The sequence below is a fragment of the Phyllostomus discolor genome, chromosome 5 (genome assembly GCF_004126475.2).
Source record: "Phyllostomus discolor isolate MPI-MPIP mPhyDis1 chromosome 5, mPhyDis1.pri.v3, whole genome shotgun sequence".
NCBI lineage: Eukaryota > Metazoa > Chordata > Mammalia > Chiroptera > Phyllostomidae > Phyllostomus > Phyllostomus discolor.
This window is the reverse complement of record NC_040907.2, coordinates 167,379,803-167,403,400: the sequence shown is the minus strand read 5'-3', so window position 1 is coordinate 167,403,400 and position 23,598 is coordinate 167,379,803. Positions and strand designations below refer to the sequence as shown.

Here is a 23,598-nt window from a genome sequence, read left to right as displayed (position 1 = left end):
GAGTTGGGGCACGTACGGGAGGCAACCAATCGATGTTTCTCTCTCACATAGATGTTTCTCTCCCTCTCTTTTTCCCTTCCCCTCTGTCTAAAAATAAATAAATAAAACCTTTAAAAAATACAAATGGAAAATAAGGCAAAATCTAAATAGAACCTTTTATTCTTAGAGCTAAAATTACCTGAAATGTTTCTAATCCATAATAATGAAGATTATAATCGGATGGTTTTGTTTTAAAAGGGAAGGTAAGCATTAGGTGGCCTATTTATTTTAAGAAAGGCCAGGACCACTTGACAACCAACCAAAGTAGCACCACTGCACCTCCTGCTGAGTTATGTGCGTTAACACAATAAACCTCAGTTCCTAGGAGGGAAACCCTGTAGCCAGCTGCTAACCACAGTTTTACAAGTGTCTTTTTTTTAATGTCAGATATTACATTAAAATATTTCTCATTACTGAGTTTTTTAGTGCCCCCTCAATCACGACTGAAGGTGAGCACCTCAGTCAGCTTGCCTTAGTACCCACCCTGTATTCACCCTGAAAACTGCCTTGCACCGTGCATCCATGCTCACCGCACACCATGCTCACAGCCTCATGGACAAGTTCTAGTGTTAATTTTGAACACTTAGCAACATCAGAAAAATAAACACATTAGATACCAGGACACCACTCCTACTCACCTGGGGTCACAGTCAATGAGGGCCCAGCCCCCGTGGAACTTCTCATTGTCAGGCAGCAGTAACTTCATGTAACTTTGTAAGAGCTGGCTAATAAGTTCCTGGTGACTTCTCTGATTTTCCTTATGCAAAGCTTCATGCTCTTTCTCCTTGTTAAATATGGAATAAAGATCTTCTGTCACTGGAATGCCTTGCATCAAGTCTAGAATAGAAAGTGTTAATATCTAACATCATCTTAGTTTACTAATAAATTTTATTTTTTTTTAAGATTTTTTGTTTGTTTTTAGAGAGAGGGAAAGGGAGGGAGAAAGAGAGGGAAAGAAACATCAGCATGTGGTTGCCTCTCATGCGCCCCACACTGGGGACCTGGCCCACAACCCAGGCACATGTGCCCCAACAGGGAATCGAACCAGCAACCCCTTGCTTTGCAGGCCGGCACTCAATCCACTGAGCCACACCAGCCAGGGCTACCAATACATTTTTAAAAAACAAAAGAAAAGGAAGACCTAAAGCCATTAAACTCTTATAAAAAAACGTAAGTGTAAATCTTGGAGATCTTGGATTAGGCATGTTTTCTTTTTTTTCTTAATAGGACATTAAAATCACAACAAAAGAAAAAACAGACAAACTGAACATCATTAAAATTAAAAACTATTATGTTTCAAAGGGAAATAACATGACAGGGAAAAGACAACTCACAGAATGGGAAAGAATATTTACAAATCATATCTGATAAGAGACCTGTACCCAGAACATAAAGAATCCCTACAACTGAATAAAAAGACAAATGAGGAAAAGAAAAGACAAATGAGCCCATTTGAAAATGGGCAAAGCATCTGAATAGACAAGCTAACTTCTTCCTAGTGTGGCATGTGGCTCAAACTGTAACAAGTCATTATAATCCCATTTCCTGCGGTTGTCTGGGACGAAGCGACTGGGGGAGGCTCGTGGGAGACACCTGCCACCGCTGGCCCTACAGGGGAAGCAACAGCCCAGCCTGCCGCCGGCCTCTCTGTCTCAGCCTTGAAGAGATCCAGCTTGAGGATTAGGAGGAAGCTGATGCTGTGGGCGGTAGAACTGGGACAGGGACAGAACCTGAGTCCTCAAGGATATAACTCAGTCCCTAGATGAACCAACAGAAAGAAGGCGTCTTATTTTTCCTTGAATGAACTGCTAAAATCCAGTTTTCCCGTCAGCACATACCCTGTCTATGGCAAATGAACCAAAATTCTCTACATCAGACTTCTCAAATTACTAACTGGCCTAAATGTTTCATGTATGACAATATCAGGTTAAAAAATTGGATTTACAAAGCTTTCAGACACCACAGGATAAGGTGTTGCATTTGGTTCTAATCCGGAACACTCTATATTTATTTTAATACTATAAGGTAGTATTGTAATGAAAACTAAACTTGAAGCATGCCACTGGGCAATCTACCCTCCATGCCCTTCTAAAAAACAACTAAGAATTGGGTAGGATCACCTGTAAACTAGATACCCTAAAATTCTGTTAAATCACACCAATGGGAAGAAAGGATGGTCTATTTGTCCATGGCAAGAACACACAATAAATGTCACGGAAAGAAAGAAAATCATCTCGTTGCATCTCTTAGACTTGAGTAACAGAAAAACAAATAGAACACGGAGTTTTCCGTCGATAAGGTTTAGGGTCCCTTATTCCTTACTCCTGGGTCTCAGCCCTGCCTTCTGTGACATGAACAGCAAACTGAAAAACATGTATGAAAATTTATGGTTTCTTGTGTGTTGCTCCAGCCTAAAAAATTTATCAAATCCTAATCTTCTAAAATTTTGAATTAGATTCACTGAGTAAGATGATTAAAATAGAAGCACATTTAGAAGTATATTAGAAAACACATTAACTATGTTAATAAAAGTGGTTTCTAAAAAAGTCACAGAGGAATAAGAAATTTTAAAGAAAGAAAGGCTTTTACATTCCTTACCTATGACAGCTTGCCTATAAGCATCCTTAAATCGATTCAGGTAATACCTATTTGCTGAGTTAACACCATCTTTCATAACTCCTGCTAACTTCCTTTCTCCAGTCCTTGTAAAGTCACCCTGTCAAGGAAAAAGTCATTTTGACAATTTATTTAAACATAAGAATGTCCCCAAAGTAGATATGGGCTTTTAGTTCAAGACTGGAATTCTTTAGGCTTTTATAATTTCCAAACAACGTAGTTAAATTAAAATATTTACTAGTATTTGACTCTGACCCAAGCATGTCTAATAATTAAACACGCTATTTGTAGCAACAAATCTTCAGCTCGATAATGCTTTAAGGTAAAACCATTCTTTGCAATATATAGAATTTTGAGAATTTACAGCTCAAAACTTTTTCCCCTATAAAGGTGTCAGAGCAAGTCCCTAGAGAGGCAGTGACTTAAACTTAAGGCAAGGACAGCACAGTCCCTTTCCCCCCACCCCAACCCCACTATTTCTGCCCAAGGCAACCTCAGAAACAGCTCCTGTCCCAACATTCACAATTTTGGAAGGAGATATTGCCAATTACTTAAGTCATTCACAGAAAATAGTAATTAAATCTATATCCATTACAGAAGAGAGACACATAAATGTGGAGTCCAAAGTTTAATGTCAAAGAAAAAAGTATTTATTTTTCCAGCGTTACTGAGATAACTGACAAGCAGCATTGTGTAAATTCAAGGTGTGCCACATGATCACTTGATATATGTATATATATTGTAAACTGATTATATTAAAGTTAGTTAATACATTTCTCACCTCACATAATTCCCATGTGTGTGTTTGTGGGGAGAACATTTAAGATCTACTCTCAGCAAATTTCAATTCTATGATACATTATGTTAATGATTATTACCATGCAGTACATTTGATGCCCAAAATTTATTCAGTTTGCACCTTTTGAACATCTCCAAATTTCCCCCAAAATCTGGTAACCACCAATTCACTACTGTTTCCATAAGTAGTGAATTGGCTATGCCAATTTACATTCCCACCGACAACATATTGACCAAAAAGTTCTTTTGTTTTTTCCGAACAATGAATGAATGGTTCTAGTGGTGCTTAGTTGTCTTTAAGTTCATTCAAAATAGTTTTGTTAGATTGTATTATAACACCTTTCACATTATCATGCATTTACAAAAAAACATCGAAATGGGTAAATTTGGGGGTAGCCATTTTAAATTTTGAAGATGGAAAAATTATGAACATTTTTGGCATATTATGCTTTATTATTTCAGGAAAAATAAAAATGCAACTGAAACACAAAAAAAGATTCATGCAGTGTATGGAGGTGCTATGACTGAGTGAACATGTCAAAAGTGGTTTGCATGGCCCTGGCTGGTGTAGCTCAGTGGATTGAGCACAGGCCTGCGAACCAAAGCATCACCGATTTGATTCCCAGTCAGGACACATGCCTGGGTTGCAGGCCACATCCCCAGTACGGGGTGTGCTAGAGGCAACCACACATCAATGCTTCTCCCCCTCTCTTTTTCTCTCCCTTCTCCATCTCTCTAAAATAAATAAATAAAATCTTTAAAAAAATCAATTGCTAAAAAAAAATTGGTTTGCAAAGTTTCATGTTGGAGACCAGCTGAGGGTGATAACAATCAAATCTAGACATTAATGGAAAACAATCAACGTTATACCATGCAGGAAATATCCAAATCAAGTTACTGGTGAAAATGAAAAATGTGTCTTTTATTTTCCAGAAAAAAACACACAGATTTTTTGGACAACCCAATACAATGGCTACCTTTTTTCCAAATCCTTGTCAACATTTACCTCTTATCTTTTGATAATAGCCATTCTTACAGGTATGAAGCAATATCTCATTGTGATCTTGATTTGCATAGATTTCCCTCATGATTACTGATGTTGAGCACCTTTTGTATTCACCTGTTGGCCGTTTATGTATTTTCTTTGGAAAATGTCTGTTTAGGTAATTTACTCATTCTTAATCAAATTCTTTTTTATGCTACTGGTTGTATGAGTTCCTTATATATTATAGATATTAGATATTAATGCCTTATCAGATATATGGTTTACAAATGTTTCCTCCCATTCCTATTCCATAGGTTGTCTTTTCATTTTGTTAGATGTTTGTTTTGTTTTGTTTTGTCATGCTGAAACTTTTCTTGTCTGATGTCATCCTTACCCTCTTATTGACTGGAGTCACATCCAAAAAATCATTGCAAAGACCAATGTCATAGAGCATTTTCTCTGTTTTATTGTAGGAGTAAACTGTAAAGTTGCAGGTCTTACATTTAAGTCATTAATCCATCCTGAGTTAATTTTTCATAAGACAGGGGTACAATGTAATTTTTTTGCATGTGAATATCCCATTTCCTCAGCACTATTGAAGAGACTATCCTTTCCGCATTGAGGACTCACTTGCCAAACACTATCCCCAGAATTTATTCATCTTGTAACACATTTTACTAGCTGTACAACAGCAGTTGTTGCTGACTTTATATGAAGGGGGACTCCCCAAAAACCCCAGAATTTATAAAAATTGTGTATTTATTTTTACATGTTTAAACTGAAGTCACCTTTGAAGTACTCTCCATTTGGTGTAATATAACTATCGAGACATTTTTTTCACTGCTCAAAATAGTTTTTTAACTCATTAATTTTGATGCCTTTTAGTGCTTCTGCCATTTTTTTGTTTCAGCTCTTCAAAACATTTTCCTCTGAGGACTTTTTTCATCCAGAGAACAACAAAAGGTCGCTCTGGGTGAGAACAGAATAGGAAGTGTGGAGCACTGGGGTCGTGCCATTTGTGGTAAAAAAGTGCTGAACACTCAATGCAGTGTGGGCAGGTGCACTCGTAAATCACCCATCATGAAATGGGCCAAGGCACAGAGAATATTCAAAAATAAAAAAAAATTCACTGAGGTCGAAAGCAGCCTCTTACAACAACGCCAGCTAGTCACACTGATACAGATGGGTTCCTAGAACACTCACCCAGCAGTGGAAGCCTGAACTACAAGGGACCTGCCCTCCAAAAGATAACTTTGGTTTTTGGGGGGGGCCCCTGTTGTATGTGTGGGTTTATTTCTAAGCTCTTGGTTTGATTCCATTGGTCTCTGTGTCTGTTTTTAAGCAAGTGCATTACTATTTTGATTATTATAGCTTTGCAGTATGGTTTGGAGTCAGGGAGTGTTATGCCTCTAGCTTTGTCCTTCTTTCCCAGAATTTCTTTCGCTATTAGGGGTCTCATGTTTCCATACAAACATTAGGATTGATTTTTTCCTATTTCTTTGAAAAACGCCAGTAGAACTTTATTAGGGAATGCACTGAACCTATAGATGGCTTTGGGTAAACATTTTAACAATATTAATTTTTCTGGCCCACGAACATAAGATGTCTTTACATTTATTTGTATCTTCTTAATTTCTTTCATCAATGTCTTATGGTTTTTAGTGTACAGATCTGTCCCTTTCTTAGTTAACTTTATTCCTAAGTATTTTTATGCTATTGTAAATGGCATTATTTTTTTTATCAGATAGTTTGTTGTTAGTGTTTAGAAGCACCACTGATTTTTGTATGTCAATTTTGTATTCTGCAACTTTACTGAACTCATTTATTAGTTCTAACAGTTTTCTGGTGAAGTATTTTTCACACTTTTTCCATGAATAACATCATGCCAGCTATAAACAAATTTCCTTTTCCTGATTGTTCTGGCTAGAACTTCCAGTACTAACTAGGATGAATAAAAGTGGTGAGAGTGGGCACCCTGGTTTTGTTCCTGATCTTAAAGGAAAAGTTTTTAACTTTTCACTGTTCAATATGATGTTAGCTGTTGATTTGCCATATATGGTCTTTATTATGTTAAGGTATATTCCTTCTATACCCAATTTGTTGAGAGCTTTTATCATAAAAAGATGTTGACTTTTGTCATATGCTTTTTCTGCATCAAGATGATTATATGATTTTTAGCTTTCATTCTATTAGAGGAGGATGTCATATTTATTGCTTTGCATAAGCTGAACCATCCTTATATCCCAGAGATAAATCCCACTTGATTATGGTATGTATTCCTATTAAATCTAGTTTGTTAGAATTTTTCCAGAATTTTTATATCCATGTTCATCAGGGATATTGGCCTAAAGTTTTATTTCCTTGTATCGTTCTTATCTGGCTTTGGTATCAGGGCCTCATAAAATTAGCCTGGGAGTGTTCCATCCTCTTCTATTTTTTGGAAGAATCTGAGAAGCACTGGCATCAATTCCTTAAATGTTTGGTAGAACTCACCAGTGGAGCCATCTGGTCCTGGGCTGTTCTTTGTTGAGAGGTTTTTGCTTAATGATTCGCCTTACTCACTGGTCTGCTGAGATTTTCTGTTTCTTCATGGCTTAGTCTTGGCAGGTTGTATTGTTTCTAGGAATTTATCTATTTCTTCTAAACTGTCCAATTTGTTAGCATATAATTGCCAACACAGTCTCGTGATCCTGTGTAGTTCTGTGCTATCAGTTGTAATAATGTCTCTTTCATTTACAATTTTGAGTCCTCTTTTTTTCTTAGTTAGCCTATCTAAATTTAGATTTGTCAATTTTATTTTTTCAAAAAAAATCAACTCTTGTTTATCTCAACTTTGTTTTACTATTCTCTATTTCATATTTCTACTCTGAGTTTTATTATTTCTTTCCTTCTGCTCACTTTAGGCTGAGTTTCTTCTTCTTTTTCCAGTTACTTCAGGTGTCGGGCTGCCTGAGTTTTCTCTCAGGACAGGTATTTACAGACAAACACTTTCCTCTCAGAACTGCTTTTGCTGCATGCCGTAAGTTTTGGTGTGCTATGCTTCTATTTTCTTTTGTTTCAAGTTATTTTTACATTTTTTTAAGATTTTACTTATTTATTTTTAGAGAGAGGGAAAGGAGGGAGAAAGGGAGAGAAAAATCAGTGTGCAAGGGAAACATCAATCAGTTGCCTCTCTCATGCCCCCAGCTGGGGGATCTGGCCTGCAACCTAGGCGTGTGCCCTGACCAGGAACTGAACGGGCGACCTTTTGGTCTGTAGGCTGTTGCTCAATCCACTGAGCCACACCAGCAAGGGCTGTTTCAATACATTTTTAATTTCCCTTTTGATTTCTTCTTTTATCTTTGTTTAATTTCCACATATTTGTGAATTTTCCAACTTTCCTACTGTTACTCATTTCTAATTTCATACCACTGCTGCCAAAAAGCAAAACCAAAACTCTCTGAAATAATTTTCTTTCCTCTTGAACTTGTTGCAATTTGTTTTGTGGCCTAATATTGATCTATCCTGGAAAATGTTCCACGTGCGCTCTGAAGAATATGTATTCTCCCACTGAGAAAGAGGTTAAGTGACTTGCCTAAGGTAACAGAGCTATAAGAAGTAGCAGGATTGGGATACAAATTTGGGAAGCGAATTACCATACCAGGGACCAAACCCCATCAACAGACATGTTTTAGTTTGTCCATATTAAATTTTAGAAGACAAGTATTTCACGTACAATTCCCAATTTCCAAACTCCCTTTAAAAACTGGAAGACCTAGCAACCCTGGACCTCTGTCCCTACAAGGAATTAGCTGAACAGCACCCTCTTGAGACAACGTGCTCTTCCTTCAGTCCACACAATCCCATCCTCCCTTTAATCTAATGGTGGCCTACTCGAGTCACATCATCTGGCCCGGCAAAAATACGAGTGTGTAACCTGGCTGGTGTAGCTCAGTGGATTGAGTGTGGGCTGCAAACCAAAGGGTCGCTGGTTCGATTCCCAGTCGGGGCACATGCCTGGGTTGCGGGCCACGTCCCTAGTGGGGGCCACGTGAAAGGCAACCACACATTGATATTTCTCTCTCCCTTTCTCCCTCCCTTCCCCTCTCTCTAAAAATAAATAAATAAAATCTTTTAAAATATATGACCCCCTGCCTTAGCCAAACATAGCCAACTCCCACCTGTAGCCCATATACCTTTCTCTTCAAAATAAAGATGGTTTTAAACCACAGTCCGTGTCCCACAGAACGGTGCACAAATGCTCGCTGCAGGTACTTACCTTCAGCGCAGCGGTCCCAGCGTACTGCCTGCTAATGGAGTCGCCGTTGTTGGCCCACATTATCTGATAGATCCGGCTGCACTTCACTGGTAGTGGCTGCTCTGGGGGCATCACGCCTAATTTTTTCAGCTAAAATGAACACATTGGTGGATTAATGATATATGAACCAGGGCACCATAGAATAAAATGTATACTACAGAAACAGGAATTGTGTTCATATACAATTTAGGACCCTTAAATAAAATAAATGGTGTCTTCAGACTTTTTCAAAATACAGTACCACTTGGGAAATAATTTTATGAATTGCTACAGGTGAAAAGTAGGAGATATTTATGGTGTTTTGGTGTGATTTTCAATGTACACGCTCATATTATATTTCGTCTTTGTTTTAAACTTGCTTATGAAGTGACATTATCAAAAAGCACACCGAGGCCTGGCCAGTGCGGCCCAGTTGCCTGGGCCTCATTCCGCAGAGTGAAGCGTCGCCAGTTCTGTTCTCCGCCAGGACACGTGCCTGGACCGCCATCTCCGTCCCCAGTTGGGGCGCATGCGAGAGGCAGCTGATCAAAGTTTCTCCTGCATGTCGATGTTTCTCTCCTTCTCTTCCTCCCTCCCTTCCCCTCTCTCTAAAAATAAGTATTTTTTTTGAAAAGTGCACTGAAACAGCAATATTAATTAATAGTACCAGAGCACTGATTGCCCAATAAATATTAACTCTGTTCTAGGGCTAGGGTTCCAAGACATGTTTAAAATAATTATCTCATTTACTCCTCATAACAACCCTATGTAATCAATATGCTTATTACATTTTATTTATTTTATTTTATTTATATATATATATATTTTAGAAAACTTTAATCCTCATCCAAGGATGTGTTTATTGGTTTTTTTTTAGAGAGGAAGGAAGGGAGAGAGCAAGTGAGAGAGAACCATCAGTATATGAGAGAGAAACATGGATCGTTGCCTTCTGTACATGCCCCCACCAGGGACTGAACTCACAGTCCAGGTATGTGCCCTGACCAGGAATCAAACCCACAACCTTTTAGTGTACAGGACGATGCTCGAACCAAGTGAGCCACCTAGCCAGGACACTTGTTACTCCATTTTAAAGCTGAGGAGAGAGAAGTTGGGAGAGCTTAAGTTCTTTGCATGGGATCAGCACCTCGTGTGTGGAAGGGCCAGGGCTTGGACTCAAAAGCCTGCCTGCTTCAATGAGACATTAAAAGGAACCGACTCATATCCTCAAAGGAGAGTCACTAGGTTCCATAAAAAAAGAAAAAAGACCTAGAAACTATGCTAGGAATTTCTACCTTGGGAATTGGTTACTCGGGTATCGGAGGCCCAGAAGATCTAAAGGGGGACATGGGTAGCAGACACAATGGCTACAGGAGGCAGCTGCCACCAACTGGGGCAGAAAGGCAAGAGGCTGGTCCTGCGGTGCCGAAGGAACCAAGGGCCCCGGAGATGGCGCTGCTGACAGGAATATAGCACAGGTGAGGATGCATGTCCCTTTTCCTCCTCGAGCCTCGCAACCTTCTTTTAGTGCCCGCTACCGGCAGGGCCTGACCCCGAGCTAGCCGGCCAAGCAGAAACGAAATGTACAAACTCCCAGCTCCAAATACAGAAAGGAAGGTTCAGAAATGAGAAAAAAAGGTAAATGCCAATATAGCGCTACCCAATAAATTTGAAAACGTGGGCCTCACATTTTTGGAATAAGTACTTAAGAAAATGCCACTTGATTCAAGGTATTCATAGTGAGACTGTGCCTCCCGGGTTTAATGCAACAAGGTTGTTTGTATGCCATAAAGGTCCCAAAGAACAAAGATTTTAGTTATTTGTTCACACTTGAAAAAAATTAAAAATGAGTATTTGCAATCCAACAGACTCCAAATTACCTGCTGCTCCATGACCACTCGGGCGATGGCAGCTTGGACCACATTGGTGCGGTCCAGGCAGTCCATGCAATTGACTCGAAAAATCCCTTCCTGTTTGCATATTACGCCAGCTTGATCCACCCTTTTCAAAAATAGTAGGGGATTATTTCACAATTCGTTTTTCAAAAACCACAATTCTTTACAGCGTAACAACAAGAACAGTAGCACTGGTTATCAGTTTGCTTATGATAACCATTATGGGGCAGAAATTACTGAGTTCTTTGTAGACACTGTGAAGTTACACAATAACTCAATGAGAAAGATATTACTATCCCCATTTTGAAAAAAAAAATAAGGTGAAGAGTCACTTGCCTTATGTCATACAGCTATTAAGCAGAGCTGACACAACCCCATGCTATGCTTTTCTGCACATTTAAAGCCAAAAGGCACTTTAAAACACCATCCTGTCCCTCCTTTCGAACCCAAGTAGAAGCGCATCTCAGCTAGCTGGAGCAGACTCACTCGCTCTACCACCCAGTGAGGAGTCGTGCAGCATGTCCTGCTCCTCTAACTTCTCGGGCCACCCGTGGCATAAAGCCTCATCGAAAGTTCTCTTCTGTCATTTACGGCAACTTCTTCTTCCTGCCTCTCTCTCCTGTAGTCTGAGAAACACTGCTCTTCTCTGATCATTTTACATGCCTGAAAATTGAGACCAAGTTCCTCTAAGCCTTCCTTCCATGTTAGGGGTGGCAAGAAAGGAGAAAGAGAAAATTAAGACTATGAGGCACTAGAAAGAGTTAAAGAATAGTCATAGGGCGTTCCACTCCACCTTGCCCAACTCACACCTCTTCCCTTGTCTAAGCTAACAATGCCTATTGACTAGCACTCTCTTAAAAAGCAGCACAGGAACTGGGAAGCAATACAAGGAAAACAAAAATGCTTTCTCAGCTTGCTGCTATAATTTTAATGCTTACAGGTACTAAACAAATAGCCATGATTTCACAGAGCAGGAGTTCGTCAAACTGACCTCTGATGAAATAAGAAATACGTACCAACACCACTTCATATCAAGAATAATGTCATAAATGGCATCTGTCAGTGTTTGCACATTCTCAAACTTCATTCCTCGGCTGAAATGCAAGCCAAAAGAAAAAAATCTTTAATAATAGTTTAAAGAAAATTATTACTATTAGTACACGAGGTTAACACTGTTATAAATAGGCAATTATAGAAATGTTTATAGTTCATCTGCATTGTGGAAGAAAATACACTTAATATACTGAAACATAAAGATATCAAAAGCTTCTCCTCCACCAAATTTTCAATAGTTAGGTAAATAAACCCACATTAGAGCAGGGATCATGACAAAAAAAAACCTAACTTTCAGAATACGCAATGGTTCACTAATTGCTGATTTCCTAGAGCAAATTCTAGTGAGGTTTGTCCGAAGGGAAAGAAGTGTCACTCACAGAGCATAAAAATGGGCCAGCAGGATGATTTCCCTTAAGTAGGGGCACTCTATTACTTCTGCCAGGCTCAGGCTCAAGCAGAAAAGCAAAACTCCAGAAATTCTTTAATTAAATGAGAAAAGGAAAAATGGAACTCTAGGTCTCCAAGTTATTTTGGAACAGAAAGAGTATAAATATTTCAGGTGCAATTAAGTTAAAACATTAGCCAAAATAAAATCCATATGAAATTTAAGCAAAGTAAACAAATGATACTCCTTCCCTTTCCAACAACGAGAAGAGATGTTTCCTCCCGATAAAGAGAAACTTAGGTTCCCGTGACAGCATCTCCCACAGCCACTGGAACCGATCAGAGCTCGTTTTCGGAAGCCATCTTACCAGTGCTCGTGGAAGTCAAAAGACACGTAAGTGAGCTGTGGGTTGTTGAAGAGCAGCACCTGCTTCAGGTAAGCATCCCCAATAATCTTCTCCCTTCCCGCCTGGTCTACCAAGTTAATAATAACCTATGAGAGTGAGGGGGGGGAAATCAGTTTAATCAGATGTTAGAATCATAATGTGATTCATTTGGAATTATGTTTTAGAAATATTTTATAGCTGTTCTTAGAAATCAAACCCCTCAAGCATCAATATTTTCCTATAAAATCAGATTTTTGTTTGTCACATCTAGGTTTGTGAGAACTGCTTACATCAATGGCATTAATGGCTTTTTTACACATTATACGTCTGAAGTAACCAACTGGAATACATAATGAAAACAAGGTCCTTTTAACAGCAAATCTTTAAAATATCTAGGCAAATCACTTTTAAAGGACATACACCAGCCCTACATATTGGATACCATATAACTTTGCCGAAATACGTAAAACAAAACCTGAGTACTGAAGAGACACACCACGGTGCTAGATGGCAACACTGTAAAGATGTCAGGTCTCCCCAGATTAATCTGCATACCGAACAATCCCAATTAAAATCAATCAAGATTTTTCTATGGCCTTGACAAGTTAATTCTAGTTCATCTGGAACAGTACATATGTGAAAAAAAAATTGAAAGCTAATAATAATAAAAGAAGACTTTGTCCCACTGAAGAGCAATTAAAACTGCGGTACTAGGGCAGAAGTGAGTGGCTCGGCAGAACAGGACAGGTGGCCAGGAACAGGCCTATGCACGCTGAGAAATCTAAGATATAATAACCATATCCTCCTGAAAAAAATATGGGTTATTCCATAAATGGAACAGGATAATTATCTACATAGGGAGGAAAAATTTACTTTAGCTCCCTACATCTCGTTATACACTAAATAAATTTTAGATGCGTTAAGGACCTAAATATTTTTTCTTCAAGTTATAAAAAAAGCTAGAACAAAACTTGGGATGACGTTTCCATGATGTAAGATGGAACATGACTTTCTAAGCATAAGATAAACAGAAGGCATAAAGGAAAAGATGAACAGATGTGACAACATAAAAATTTAAAGCCTCTGTGTAACAAATGACGAAGATTGAAAAACAGAAGCAAACAAAAAGAACCACCTAGGGAAACATACCTGTAACATAAAAATCAATAATATAAAATCAATAAGAAAAAAATGGGTAAAGGATACAGAGGATATTCACAGGAGATAACATACAAATGGGCAATAAACACGAGACTACAACTTGTTAATACTCAGAGAAATACAAATTTTAAAACAAAAATCTAGTTTCACCTATACACAGGCAAAAACTGAATGCTAAATACCGACAGCATTGGTAACTATATGGGACACGGGCGCTGGCTGCCGTTCTGCTGAGCGTGTGAACTGGTGTGACCCTGCAGGGAGCAACAGAGTGACACGTACCAACTTTATACACACGGACTGTTTGACCCAGCCATTTCACTTCTAGAATTTATTCTACAGAGCATACAGAATACGTAAAAGGTGTCTTCTGGAGAATTTTTTTAAGAGCAAAAAACTATATCCAAAAGGCCCCCAAATGGAGAAGTGGTTCAACAGTCACGAGGTGCTAAGTGGAAACAGCTGCAGAACAGTGTACGTGGGGTGGCCCTCTTCTGCCCTAAATTTTGAAGGTGTATATGTGCATGTGTCAAGGTGTGTTTCGCTGCAAATGACAAATCACTGACTCAAATCTCAGAACAAAAAGTCTGGCGGTTGCATGATTCCAAAATTGCTTCATTCAGTGGCTGTTCATGCCAGTTCTTTCCATCTACTTGTTCTGCCGTCCCCAGCAAATTGGTTAATCCTCAGGCTGGTTCCTTTGTGGGCTTGATGTAACTACAGCAGCACCACAGCAAATCCGGACACAGCAACCACAGGATTGCTGTTCCTGGGTCTCTCTTCAGCAGAGCAGGAAATCTTGCCCGGCAGGCTCCCCGCAGACCTGCCCTCACATCCGCCCCCACTGCCAGTGGACAGACACAGGCCCTCGGGGTGCCATCGTGTCATACCCACCAACGTCCCACCTCCCGGAGAGCAACTACCCAGGGAGGAGGGTGGACAAGCAGACATTGTTGGGGTGCTGCAAGAAATGAGGAGGTCCACTCGATATGCTTTCCTGTAAGACTGATGTGCACAAACAGGCCTTGAAAGTCAACAGGGAGCAGGAACGAGGGTGGTGAGGAATTAATTTCTTCTGCTTCCTTTACACACCTCAGTGTTGCTTCAATTTTTCTGATTATGTGTGGCATGTAAATTGTGGTTTATTTTGTAATACTGCTTATAACTACACATATTGCTAATATGTGAATTTACTCACACTGTAAAAACTGAAATGTGGATAAAGGTTAAATCCTTCTGACCACAGCCCAGTTCCACAGCCTTCCCTGGAGGTACCTCCCATAAGTTTGGTGTGTACCCTTTCAGGCCACATAAATGCATTTCTATATAAACGAGCATGCCATGTATGCGTGAGAACACTCATATATGGAAGAGAAGGACATATATATGAATGACATGATTCTGGTTTGGGGATTTTTTAAGAAGTAACATACCATATGCTATTACACAATTTTCTTTTCTCACTCCAGGCTGGATGTGATTTTAAGATCTTTCCATGTTATTAACATCTTACCATGGTTAAGCATTAGTATTCAATACTTCACACGTGCTGTACTTTATCCACTGACCTCCTGATGAACAATTAGGTTGTTTTTATACTCTAATGAATGCTCTTATGCATGTCTCCTTGATTGAACACATATTTCTCTCAGGGAGGTTTTAAAAATTTTGTATTAGCGTTCCAGTTGTTCCACATCCTTGACAAAACTTGTTATTTCCCATCTTTATTTTAGCCATTCTGGTGTGTGTATGGTGGTTTTAGTTTGCATTTCCTGGTGATTAATGAAGTGGAGCACTTTTTATATGTTTAATGGCCTTTTGGATATCTTTTCTTATGAAGCGTCTGTCCAAGTCTTTTGTCCAGTTTTCTTTTCGATTGTACACCTTTTTTCATGGGTTTATAGGGGTTTTTTTATACTCTAGATGGTATACTCCCACTTTGAAAATTGCATTTCCATTCTCTTAATGCTGCCTTTTAATAATCAAAAGATATTTTAGTGCCCTGGCTGATGTGGCTTAGTGGATTGAGTGCTGGTCTGTGAACCAAAGGGTCGTTGGTTTGATTCCCAGTCAGGGCACATGCCTGGGTTGCTGGCCAGGTCCCCAGTGGGGGGCACACAAGAGGCAACCACACACTGATGTTTCTCTCCCTCTCTTTCTCCCTCCCTTCACTTCTATCTAAAAATAAATACTTAAAAAACAAAAGATATTTTAGTAAAATCGAATTTATCAATTTTTCATTCTAGTTGGTGCTTTTAAAGTCTTATTTCATTTCAATAAAGGTTTAATAGATAATATTTATAACATCTGTAATAGTATTTAATATTTATGATAAGGTTTCAAGAAAAAATCTAATAAAAATTAAAAATTTAGTAAGGTTCAATTTTATCAATTTTTTTCATTATGGCTAGTGCTTTTCAATTCCAGTTTAACACCCAAGGTCAAAAAGATGTTCTATATTTTGCTCTAAAAGGTTTTTGTTTAACTTCACACATTTAAATCCATATCCATCTAGAACTGATTTTTGTTTATGGTATGTAGGAGAGGTATCAGAAGCAAATTTACTGGGTTAACAACAGAGCATATTTTATTGTTCTTGATAATACCACTCCAAATGGCTGCGCCAACAACTTATCCTCCCTCCGGCAATGTGTGCGAGTCTCGTTTCCCCACATACCTGCCTTCGCCTCTTATTATCAAACTTCATAGTGTTTCTCAATCTTGGAGTTTGGTTTTTATTTCCCTGCTAGGGCTTTCTTTGGGATTGCACAAAACTTATATATTAATTTTAGAAGAACTGAAATCTATACAATTTTAGGTCTTTCCTTCTAGGAACATGGTATTTTCTCTCCACTTATTCAGATGTTTCTGTGTGTTCTTCAGTAATTCCCCTCACACCCACCATATCTTTCTTGTACATTTATTAGATTTTAGGTAATTACTTCCTATTTTATTTTTATTGCTGTTGGAAAAATACATTCCATGGCATTATACATTCTGACTGGTCGGAACTAATGGATAAGTTACTGACTGTTGTAGCTCAATCTTATATCTGAAATCTGGCCATCTTATTGAACTTATATTTCACCTAACAGTTTTCATCTAATTTTGGTTTAAATGACCACATTCCTAGATGAACGCATGAATATATGAGAAAAGTAGGCAGAGAAAAAAGATACTGAAAGATACATATCAAATTGTTTTCTCCAGGAGGCAGAACAACATGGGTAGTAATGAAAAGTGCTTTTTATTTCTTACTCTACATACTTCTTAAATCATCCTAATTCACAGTAGCCTAATTTTTTATCTAAAAATGGCCTAAAATAGCTGACAATATTTCTGAAAAAATATCAAGAATACTCTTAGCTTATATGTGCTCTTTAATTTCATGACAAATGCCATGTTGCTTAATTATGAATAGTACATTGTTATTTTCATGAAATTTAAAGAAACAGATACACAACCATTTCTAAATATGAAGACATATTTACTACTACAGATCAAAGCCCACCTGTTTTTTGTAAATTTTCAGTTGTTCTTCGAAGTGGGCACAGAAATAGGGAACAGTTTCCTTTTCACCTACAAAGAAGTGATACAAAATCTATTTTTCCTTCACATGTTTAAGACAAAAATTAGTGTCTATTCCATCTTTACTTTTATTTTAAATAATTTATTGACAGCCCAAATGTTACTAAGATTTTCTAAAACCATATTTTAAAATGAAATACTAAGCCAAAGATTTCTGATTTGGTTTTTTCCAATTAAACTAAATCAAAACATAAGTTATAAATTGTGAAATTATATTATCTGCATTACCAGCTTACTTGTCAGAAAAAGTTTCACGTGGTTTATAATAAAAGAGTAAAAACTCATCTAAATCAAGGATATTAAGACTGAAGTTTTACCAAATTCTCAGGAATACAAACCAAGTTTTGAGAGAAAAATATTATGTAAACAATTTAAAAAATTAACCTCATTCAGTAATATAATTAGATTGGCATGACCTAGCTATTCTATTTAAAATACTGAAAGAATATTAAAAACATTGAAAGAATATTAAAATAGCTAAAGTTAAAATACTGAAAGAAATGAAATACTCAGTAATTAAAACAACAATAATAACAAACATTTCACAGTGAGACATTTAATAAAAAGCGTCTTGTAGATGCCATGTTAAGATATTTCCCACTTCTATAAATAGTGGCTTCCTTTGCCCTTTTCTAATTAATTAAACATCCAATAAAGTATTCTTCAAAGAAACAATAATTTAAAATTTGAAATAAGCTGCTGTTTTGCTCTATTGTTGGGGAATTTTTTATTGTGTAATTACTTAAATTGTCAACAACCATTATTATTGTGTTTACATCACTTTCTACTAAATTTCGCGCTATATGAGTCATTGTTTTGAACAAAGCATCTGGCAATGCAAAGCCAAATCTGCAAAGTATCTAATATTTTTAAAAATACTCTGTCTGAAACCATCATTTGCAAACTAAATAATTGGCATGCTCACTCTTGTCCAGCCGAGGTCTCGGATTATATCGATACCCAACCTGGCTCCAAAAGACGGGCACAGAGCCTCGTGTCTGAATAAACGACAAGGTGTGATTATGAACATGAATTAGCTGTTCAGTCTCCACATAATTTGCAACATTTCCATTTTTATCCACTCCTCTTCGTTTATAGCGCATTCCTAAAAAAAATTAAAACAGAAACAGCAACATTTTTTTAAAATATAGTCTGACTAGATTATGCTTCTTAACCAAGTCCCTTTTTCAGGATAGCCTTGGGGATCTAATATGCAACTGTCAGGCAGAACTGTATCAATTTACCCCAAATCACAACTGTATGCACCATCGTTTTTTACAGTTGAAGCTAAGATAGCGGCTGTGCACTGAAAGATAAGGATTTTCTCACAGGTGCTAGCACTCAGGAAGGATTTATTACTGTGATCCAGCCCGTCAGTGGGAACAATGATATTTTAGAACATCCCAAGTGACTTTCTTCTTTCTAAATATATCTCCTTTCTTTCTCCTTTTGCTAACTCTCCCCCATTCGCCTTTCTCCAATAATATACCCCCAATCACATCAGAGTCACGGAGCACTTTGAAACCAGCTATGTTTCCAAATCCATACGGTCATCAGCATTTCAGCCCCGCCACAGATGTTCCCTTCTTGCCTGGATTTGATTTGCGCACTGTTACCACCCTGCACGCACCTGCTCTGTGCCGACTGCGACGGGAAATGAGGGCCACTAGAAATCGTGGGTGAATGTCATCTACACAGGTGGACTCCTGAGGTGGGGTCTCTGGGCTGCTTTTCTCATCGTCAGATGATTCATTATAATTAACCACAAGTTCCTCGATCTGCACAAAACCTTGGATAATGGGGATGACCCAGAAGTCCACATCTGGCGTCTGGAAACGAAAGGAGCATCATGTTGTTTCTATGCTACACAGCGCTGCTACTTTCTTAAACCCAAACAGTAGCCAGAACATATTTATCAGTTTCTTAGAAGCAGAAACCTTCCATTCTTTAATCACATTCTCCACCGACTGGAGAACACTAAGGAATGGAGGGAAGAAGGGGAGCTGAGAGCCTTTCCTTTTTTGATAAGGATTGTTGGAGAAAGAGCCGCCTGACAGGGACCAGAGCATAGAAGCCAGCCAGCCAGAGCACAAATTCAAGTTCCATCGCTTCCTAGCTCAAGCAGGTGAATCACTGCACCTCATCAATGCCTGGACTTTCCGCTTTGAAAAACCGGAAAAACTACTACCCCACAATGTGCTTGTTGTGAAGATTAAATGAGTAAAATGTAAAAAGTGTTTGGCATAGTGGCTGCTTATAGTAACCATTTAACAAATGTAGAGATTATGATTATACCTGTTGGAACAGAAAAACTATAAACTTAAAGACTGCTTTTCACCTGGCTGGCATAGCTCAGTGGATTGAGTGCAGGCTGCGAACCAAAGTGTCGCAGGTTCGATTCCCAGTCAGGGTACATGCCTGGGTTGTACCCAGCAACCGCACATTGATGTTTCTCTCTCTCTCTCTCTCTCTCTCTCTCTCCCTCCCTTCCCTCTCTAAAAATAAATATATAAAATCTTTTAAAAAAAAGACTGCTTTTCAATTTCCAATTTATTGTGCCTTTAATAAAACACAACCAGCTCTGATCACTGTCTTATAAAAACACAGAAGTCTACTCTATTTTCCCGTACAGAAAAAAACGTGCTTTGCCAAGCAAAAAGTAGTAAATAAACCCCCAAAATTCCTTTCCATAAATATCTTACTTTAAAATGCCATCTAACATAATTAGGACAGTATTAAATAAAGTTAGAGATTTGCTCTTCTATGTCGTTCAGACTAGAATACTCACATTCCTCAACTGACTGTACACCGGGACAGCACAGAATAAAAAGCTCTTCGGAGAGTGCTTCTTAGTCCCTCCTTCTCTCCTACCTCCACAGCGCTATCTGGCCTAAATCTTAGCACCAACTCCCAATCCACCTCTTCCTCCGTGACCACACCTCCAGGTCCCAGCTCACAGTTGTGATTAACAGAGCCTGCAGACAGACCCTTACAGAGGTGCTGGAGAATAATGAGGGGTCTGCCCACATTCATTATTCTTATCACCATTCCCATCATTTGTATTTTTTTTCTTCTGGCAATAAATGCAAAACTCTTGACCGGAACAGAGAAGTGTATGTTGCCAAATGCCGCCTTTATTGCAAGTCATCAGTTTTAATGGTAATGTAACAACTCTGCAAAACACAGAACTCGGTACGTCAGCAAACGGGACAAATATTCATCACGGACACCTTTCTTGCTCATCCCCTGTCACAGAATTTTGGTGCTCATAGTTTCGGCATCAAGAAGAGAGCTGAGAACATTTTCATGCCTCATTCTCAACAGAGATGTGATAGGTATCTAGTGGTAGGGGTCCCCGGATGATCAAAATCATTTATACTAATCCTCACCAAGGGAGACAAGTAGAAGAAAAAAAGTTTGAAATTTTTGAAAGGTTAAGAAAAATATAATATATGACTCTAATCAACTATTTGCCCACTTTGTATCCAAAATAATAACTGGCACATAGTAGGCCTTCCACAAACACTTGTTGATGGACTGAATAAATGGATTAACTGTCCGTGGACAGTCATAATTCTCCAATATGTGTGACAGAGTAAAAGAAGAAAGTGGTCACAAATCAGAAGGACTCTCACGCAATAGCCTCATCCTGTTCCCCGTCCTTCCTGAGTCAAATACTGGCAGCACTGGAACGTCCTTGGAGATTTGTCCACTGCGATTCCCAGACGAGGAAACAGTAAAGCTAAATGACCTGGTATTACTCAAGGACAACTGGGCTTCAACATTTCCAATGGGTAAACAAAATACCTCTTTTACAGGAACCCTGAGGACATCAGTTCCCCAGCCTTAAATTGCTACTATCCTATGGGAACCTGCTAAAAAGATAGGCCTGTGGCTATAAGGTGGAATTGTGAACTACCTTAAAAATACCAAATGCCTTGGTTTTCCCTAGCTAAACGATTCCCATTCTATAGGAGAAAACATCACAGTGAGATTTTAAATTTACTTTAATACAGCTTTAAAATATTTGCTTAACTATGACAATCTTGGAATATTTTAGAAACAACTACTCACACCAATCTCAGTAAGATCTTGTATCATATATTTATTCCAAAAAAATCGGTCATCGACCTGGAAAAGGTAGAGAGGAAACAGTTCAGAAACCTGTTGTTTCAGTTTTCCTATCAAGCCAAACGAATCCATAAATTGCTCTGAACCGTGACAGGTACCTTCTGCCAGAGGGGCCGAGGGGCCCCCTCCCCAGTGCTTTGCCTCTGCACTGAATTGGTCAAGTCATAGGTCAAGCTGTAATAGAAGGATTCCGAGTCCATGAACATCTTCAGCAACTCCTCGAGTAATCTCCTTTCCAACTTCTCCTTTTCTTTACTCTCCTTAACCTGTGAAAAGTGAATCTACTGTCACTGCAGGAATTAAATGGAAAGCATTATGTGGATAACACACACCTTCCTAAGGACATGCGCAGACAGTGCTGGAATATGACGAGTGGTTTGAAACCAAGTTTACTGGCAAGAAAACCACTCCTCGGTTTAAAACTAATCAAAAACTAATTCCAAGCTCATATCCATTAAACTCTTACTTTCTTTTTATTAGGAGCAGACACATTGGATTTAATATGCGTAAAGGTCTTCAGAAGAAACTTTGAGTCATCAGGAGACGGCATGATCTTCTCAGGTTTGTTAAGTCCAAAATGATGCTTCTTGCAGAGCTAGATAATTAGGGAGAGAGAAAGAATTTGTTACTATTCATATCTGCGTGTTAAATGTTCAAGTATGTGCAGAAGTGGATGCCACGGCTCATGCACTGTGGTTGAAAGTAAACCCTAAGAGTTATAAAAATGACCAAGTAAGTAGACAACTGATACCAGGAAACACAGCCGTGCTTCCAATGATTAGAAAACTCCAGCAGAGGATAAGCAAAGAATATAGGACAGGAAATACTTAGGATTTAGGGGTGGAAAATTCAGGTTAGGCTCATAATTAGTTAATATAACTGAAGAATAAAACGCTCCAGCTGAGGTTAACTAATGCTTTAAAAATTGGTATCTAAAATTTAATATATCGCAAAATACACATTTTTCTGTGCGTCAGGGGCATTATTTGACCGCTATCTGTGCTAAATATTCATTCATGTTAGTTAATTGAGTGTTCTGGTCTAGAAGGTATCAGTAATTTGCTCAACAGAGAATGTTAAAAACTGGACATTTCAACCACTTCCTCTCCTCCTAACCTCACACTCTAACACAATTAACAAAGACCATACCCTTTGGGTCCCGAGATCACAGTCGAAGAAGCAGTAAGCGGAGACTGCAGGAAACGTGCAGGCCAACCAGCACAAGCGAGGAAGAGGATGGGGCACGTTAAGAGCAGAGAAGGGCACAGAGGTTCTGAAGTCAACTACCTGGCCAACGTCAAGTGCTTTACATATAATTTCATGTGGCTCAACATCCAAAGCAAATATTCAGAAAGGTACATATGAATTCTGTTAACTAGATGCAGACAATTTCACGTTTTTAACATACCTATTTTAATATAGTTTTATTCCTATACCAAGTAGTAGTCTATTATGAGCTTACTTACAAAATAACTAATGCTTACTTACAAAATAATGCTTACTTACAAAATAACTGTTACTAGACACAAAAGATGAAAAAAAGGCATAATGAGAACAAAAGCTAGTTCAAGCTTTAATTATAATTTTTTAAGGAGAAGGAATAGCCCTGTTGTATCAAATTTGGAAGTCAATCATTTTATTTGTCAATTATACCTCAGGAAGTGAAGACTGATAACTGGACCACGTTTTCAGATGTAAAGGAATCATATGGATTCTATGCCTTTTCAAAAATTAAAGCTTTCAAAAACTCTATCCACATGGGTTTCACAGCATGATTACAACTTACTGCTCCTGCCTACCATTAAGACAAGGAGACAGTTGTGGCTGGTGTGGTTCAGTGGGTTGAGCACCCAAAGGCCACCAATTTGGTTAGAGTCCCAGTCAGAGCAAGTGTCTGGGTTGTGGGCGGGCCCCCAGCTGGGGGTGTGTGAGAGGCAATCGACTGATGTTTCTCTCACATAGATGTTTTTCTCCCTTCCCCTCTCTCTAGAAATAAAAAATAAAAAGACAAGGGAACTAAAGACAATGTTGAAAAGATTCATAGTCCTACTGCCAACACCAAGTAACTTAACTAGCCTCCCAATAAGCAAAACAAGATCTTAAGTTGATGGGGAAGGACAGAAGAACTCAGTGGACGGACACCACTTCGGCAACTCTCCCTCCTCCCCTATTTTCTGCTGGGTTATTCTCATCCACTGCACACATACTGATACCTCTCCCCTCTCCCACCTTCACTTGAAGGCCCTATTTCTTTGTGCTCCTCACTGCCTCCAACTCCTCTTCTCC

At 38.6% G+C, this 23,598-nt stretch overlaps 1 protein-coding gene across 1 annotated transcript in view; it reads right to left on the bottom strand.

Annotated features, from left to right (window-relative positions):
- The window catches only part of INPP5F (inositol polyphosphate-5-phosphatase F), a 67,904-nt gene that overhangs the window by 9,918 nt on the left and 34,388 nt on the right, over window positions 1–23,598 (bottom strand). The window contains exons 4-15 of the mRNA XM_028512489.2: window positions 21,779–21,907; window positions 21,411–21,578; window positions 21,256–21,312; window positions 18,812–19,010; window positions 18,107–18,286; window positions 17,105–17,172; window positions 12,415–12,539; window positions 11,623–11,700; window positions 10,592–10,712; window positions 8,697–8,825; window positions 2,638–2,755; window positions 678–876 (exon numbers count right to left, since the gene is read on the bottom strand). Coding sequence (XP_028368290.1) covers window positions 678–876; window positions 2,638–2,755; window positions 8,697–8,825; window positions 10,592–10,712; window positions 11,623–11,700; window positions 12,415–12,539; window positions 17,105–17,172; window positions 18,107–18,286; window positions 18,812–19,010; window positions 21,256–21,312; window positions 21,411–21,578; window positions 21,779–21,907 — 1,571 coding nt within the window. The remainder of the gene's footprint in view (window positions 1–677; window positions 877–2,637; window positions 2,756–8,696; window positions 8,826–10,591; window positions 10,713–11,622; window positions 11,701–12,414; window positions 12,540–17,104; window positions 17,173–18,106; window positions 18,287–18,811; window positions 19,011–21,255; window positions 21,313–21,410; window positions 21,579–21,778; window positions 21,908–23,598) is intronic.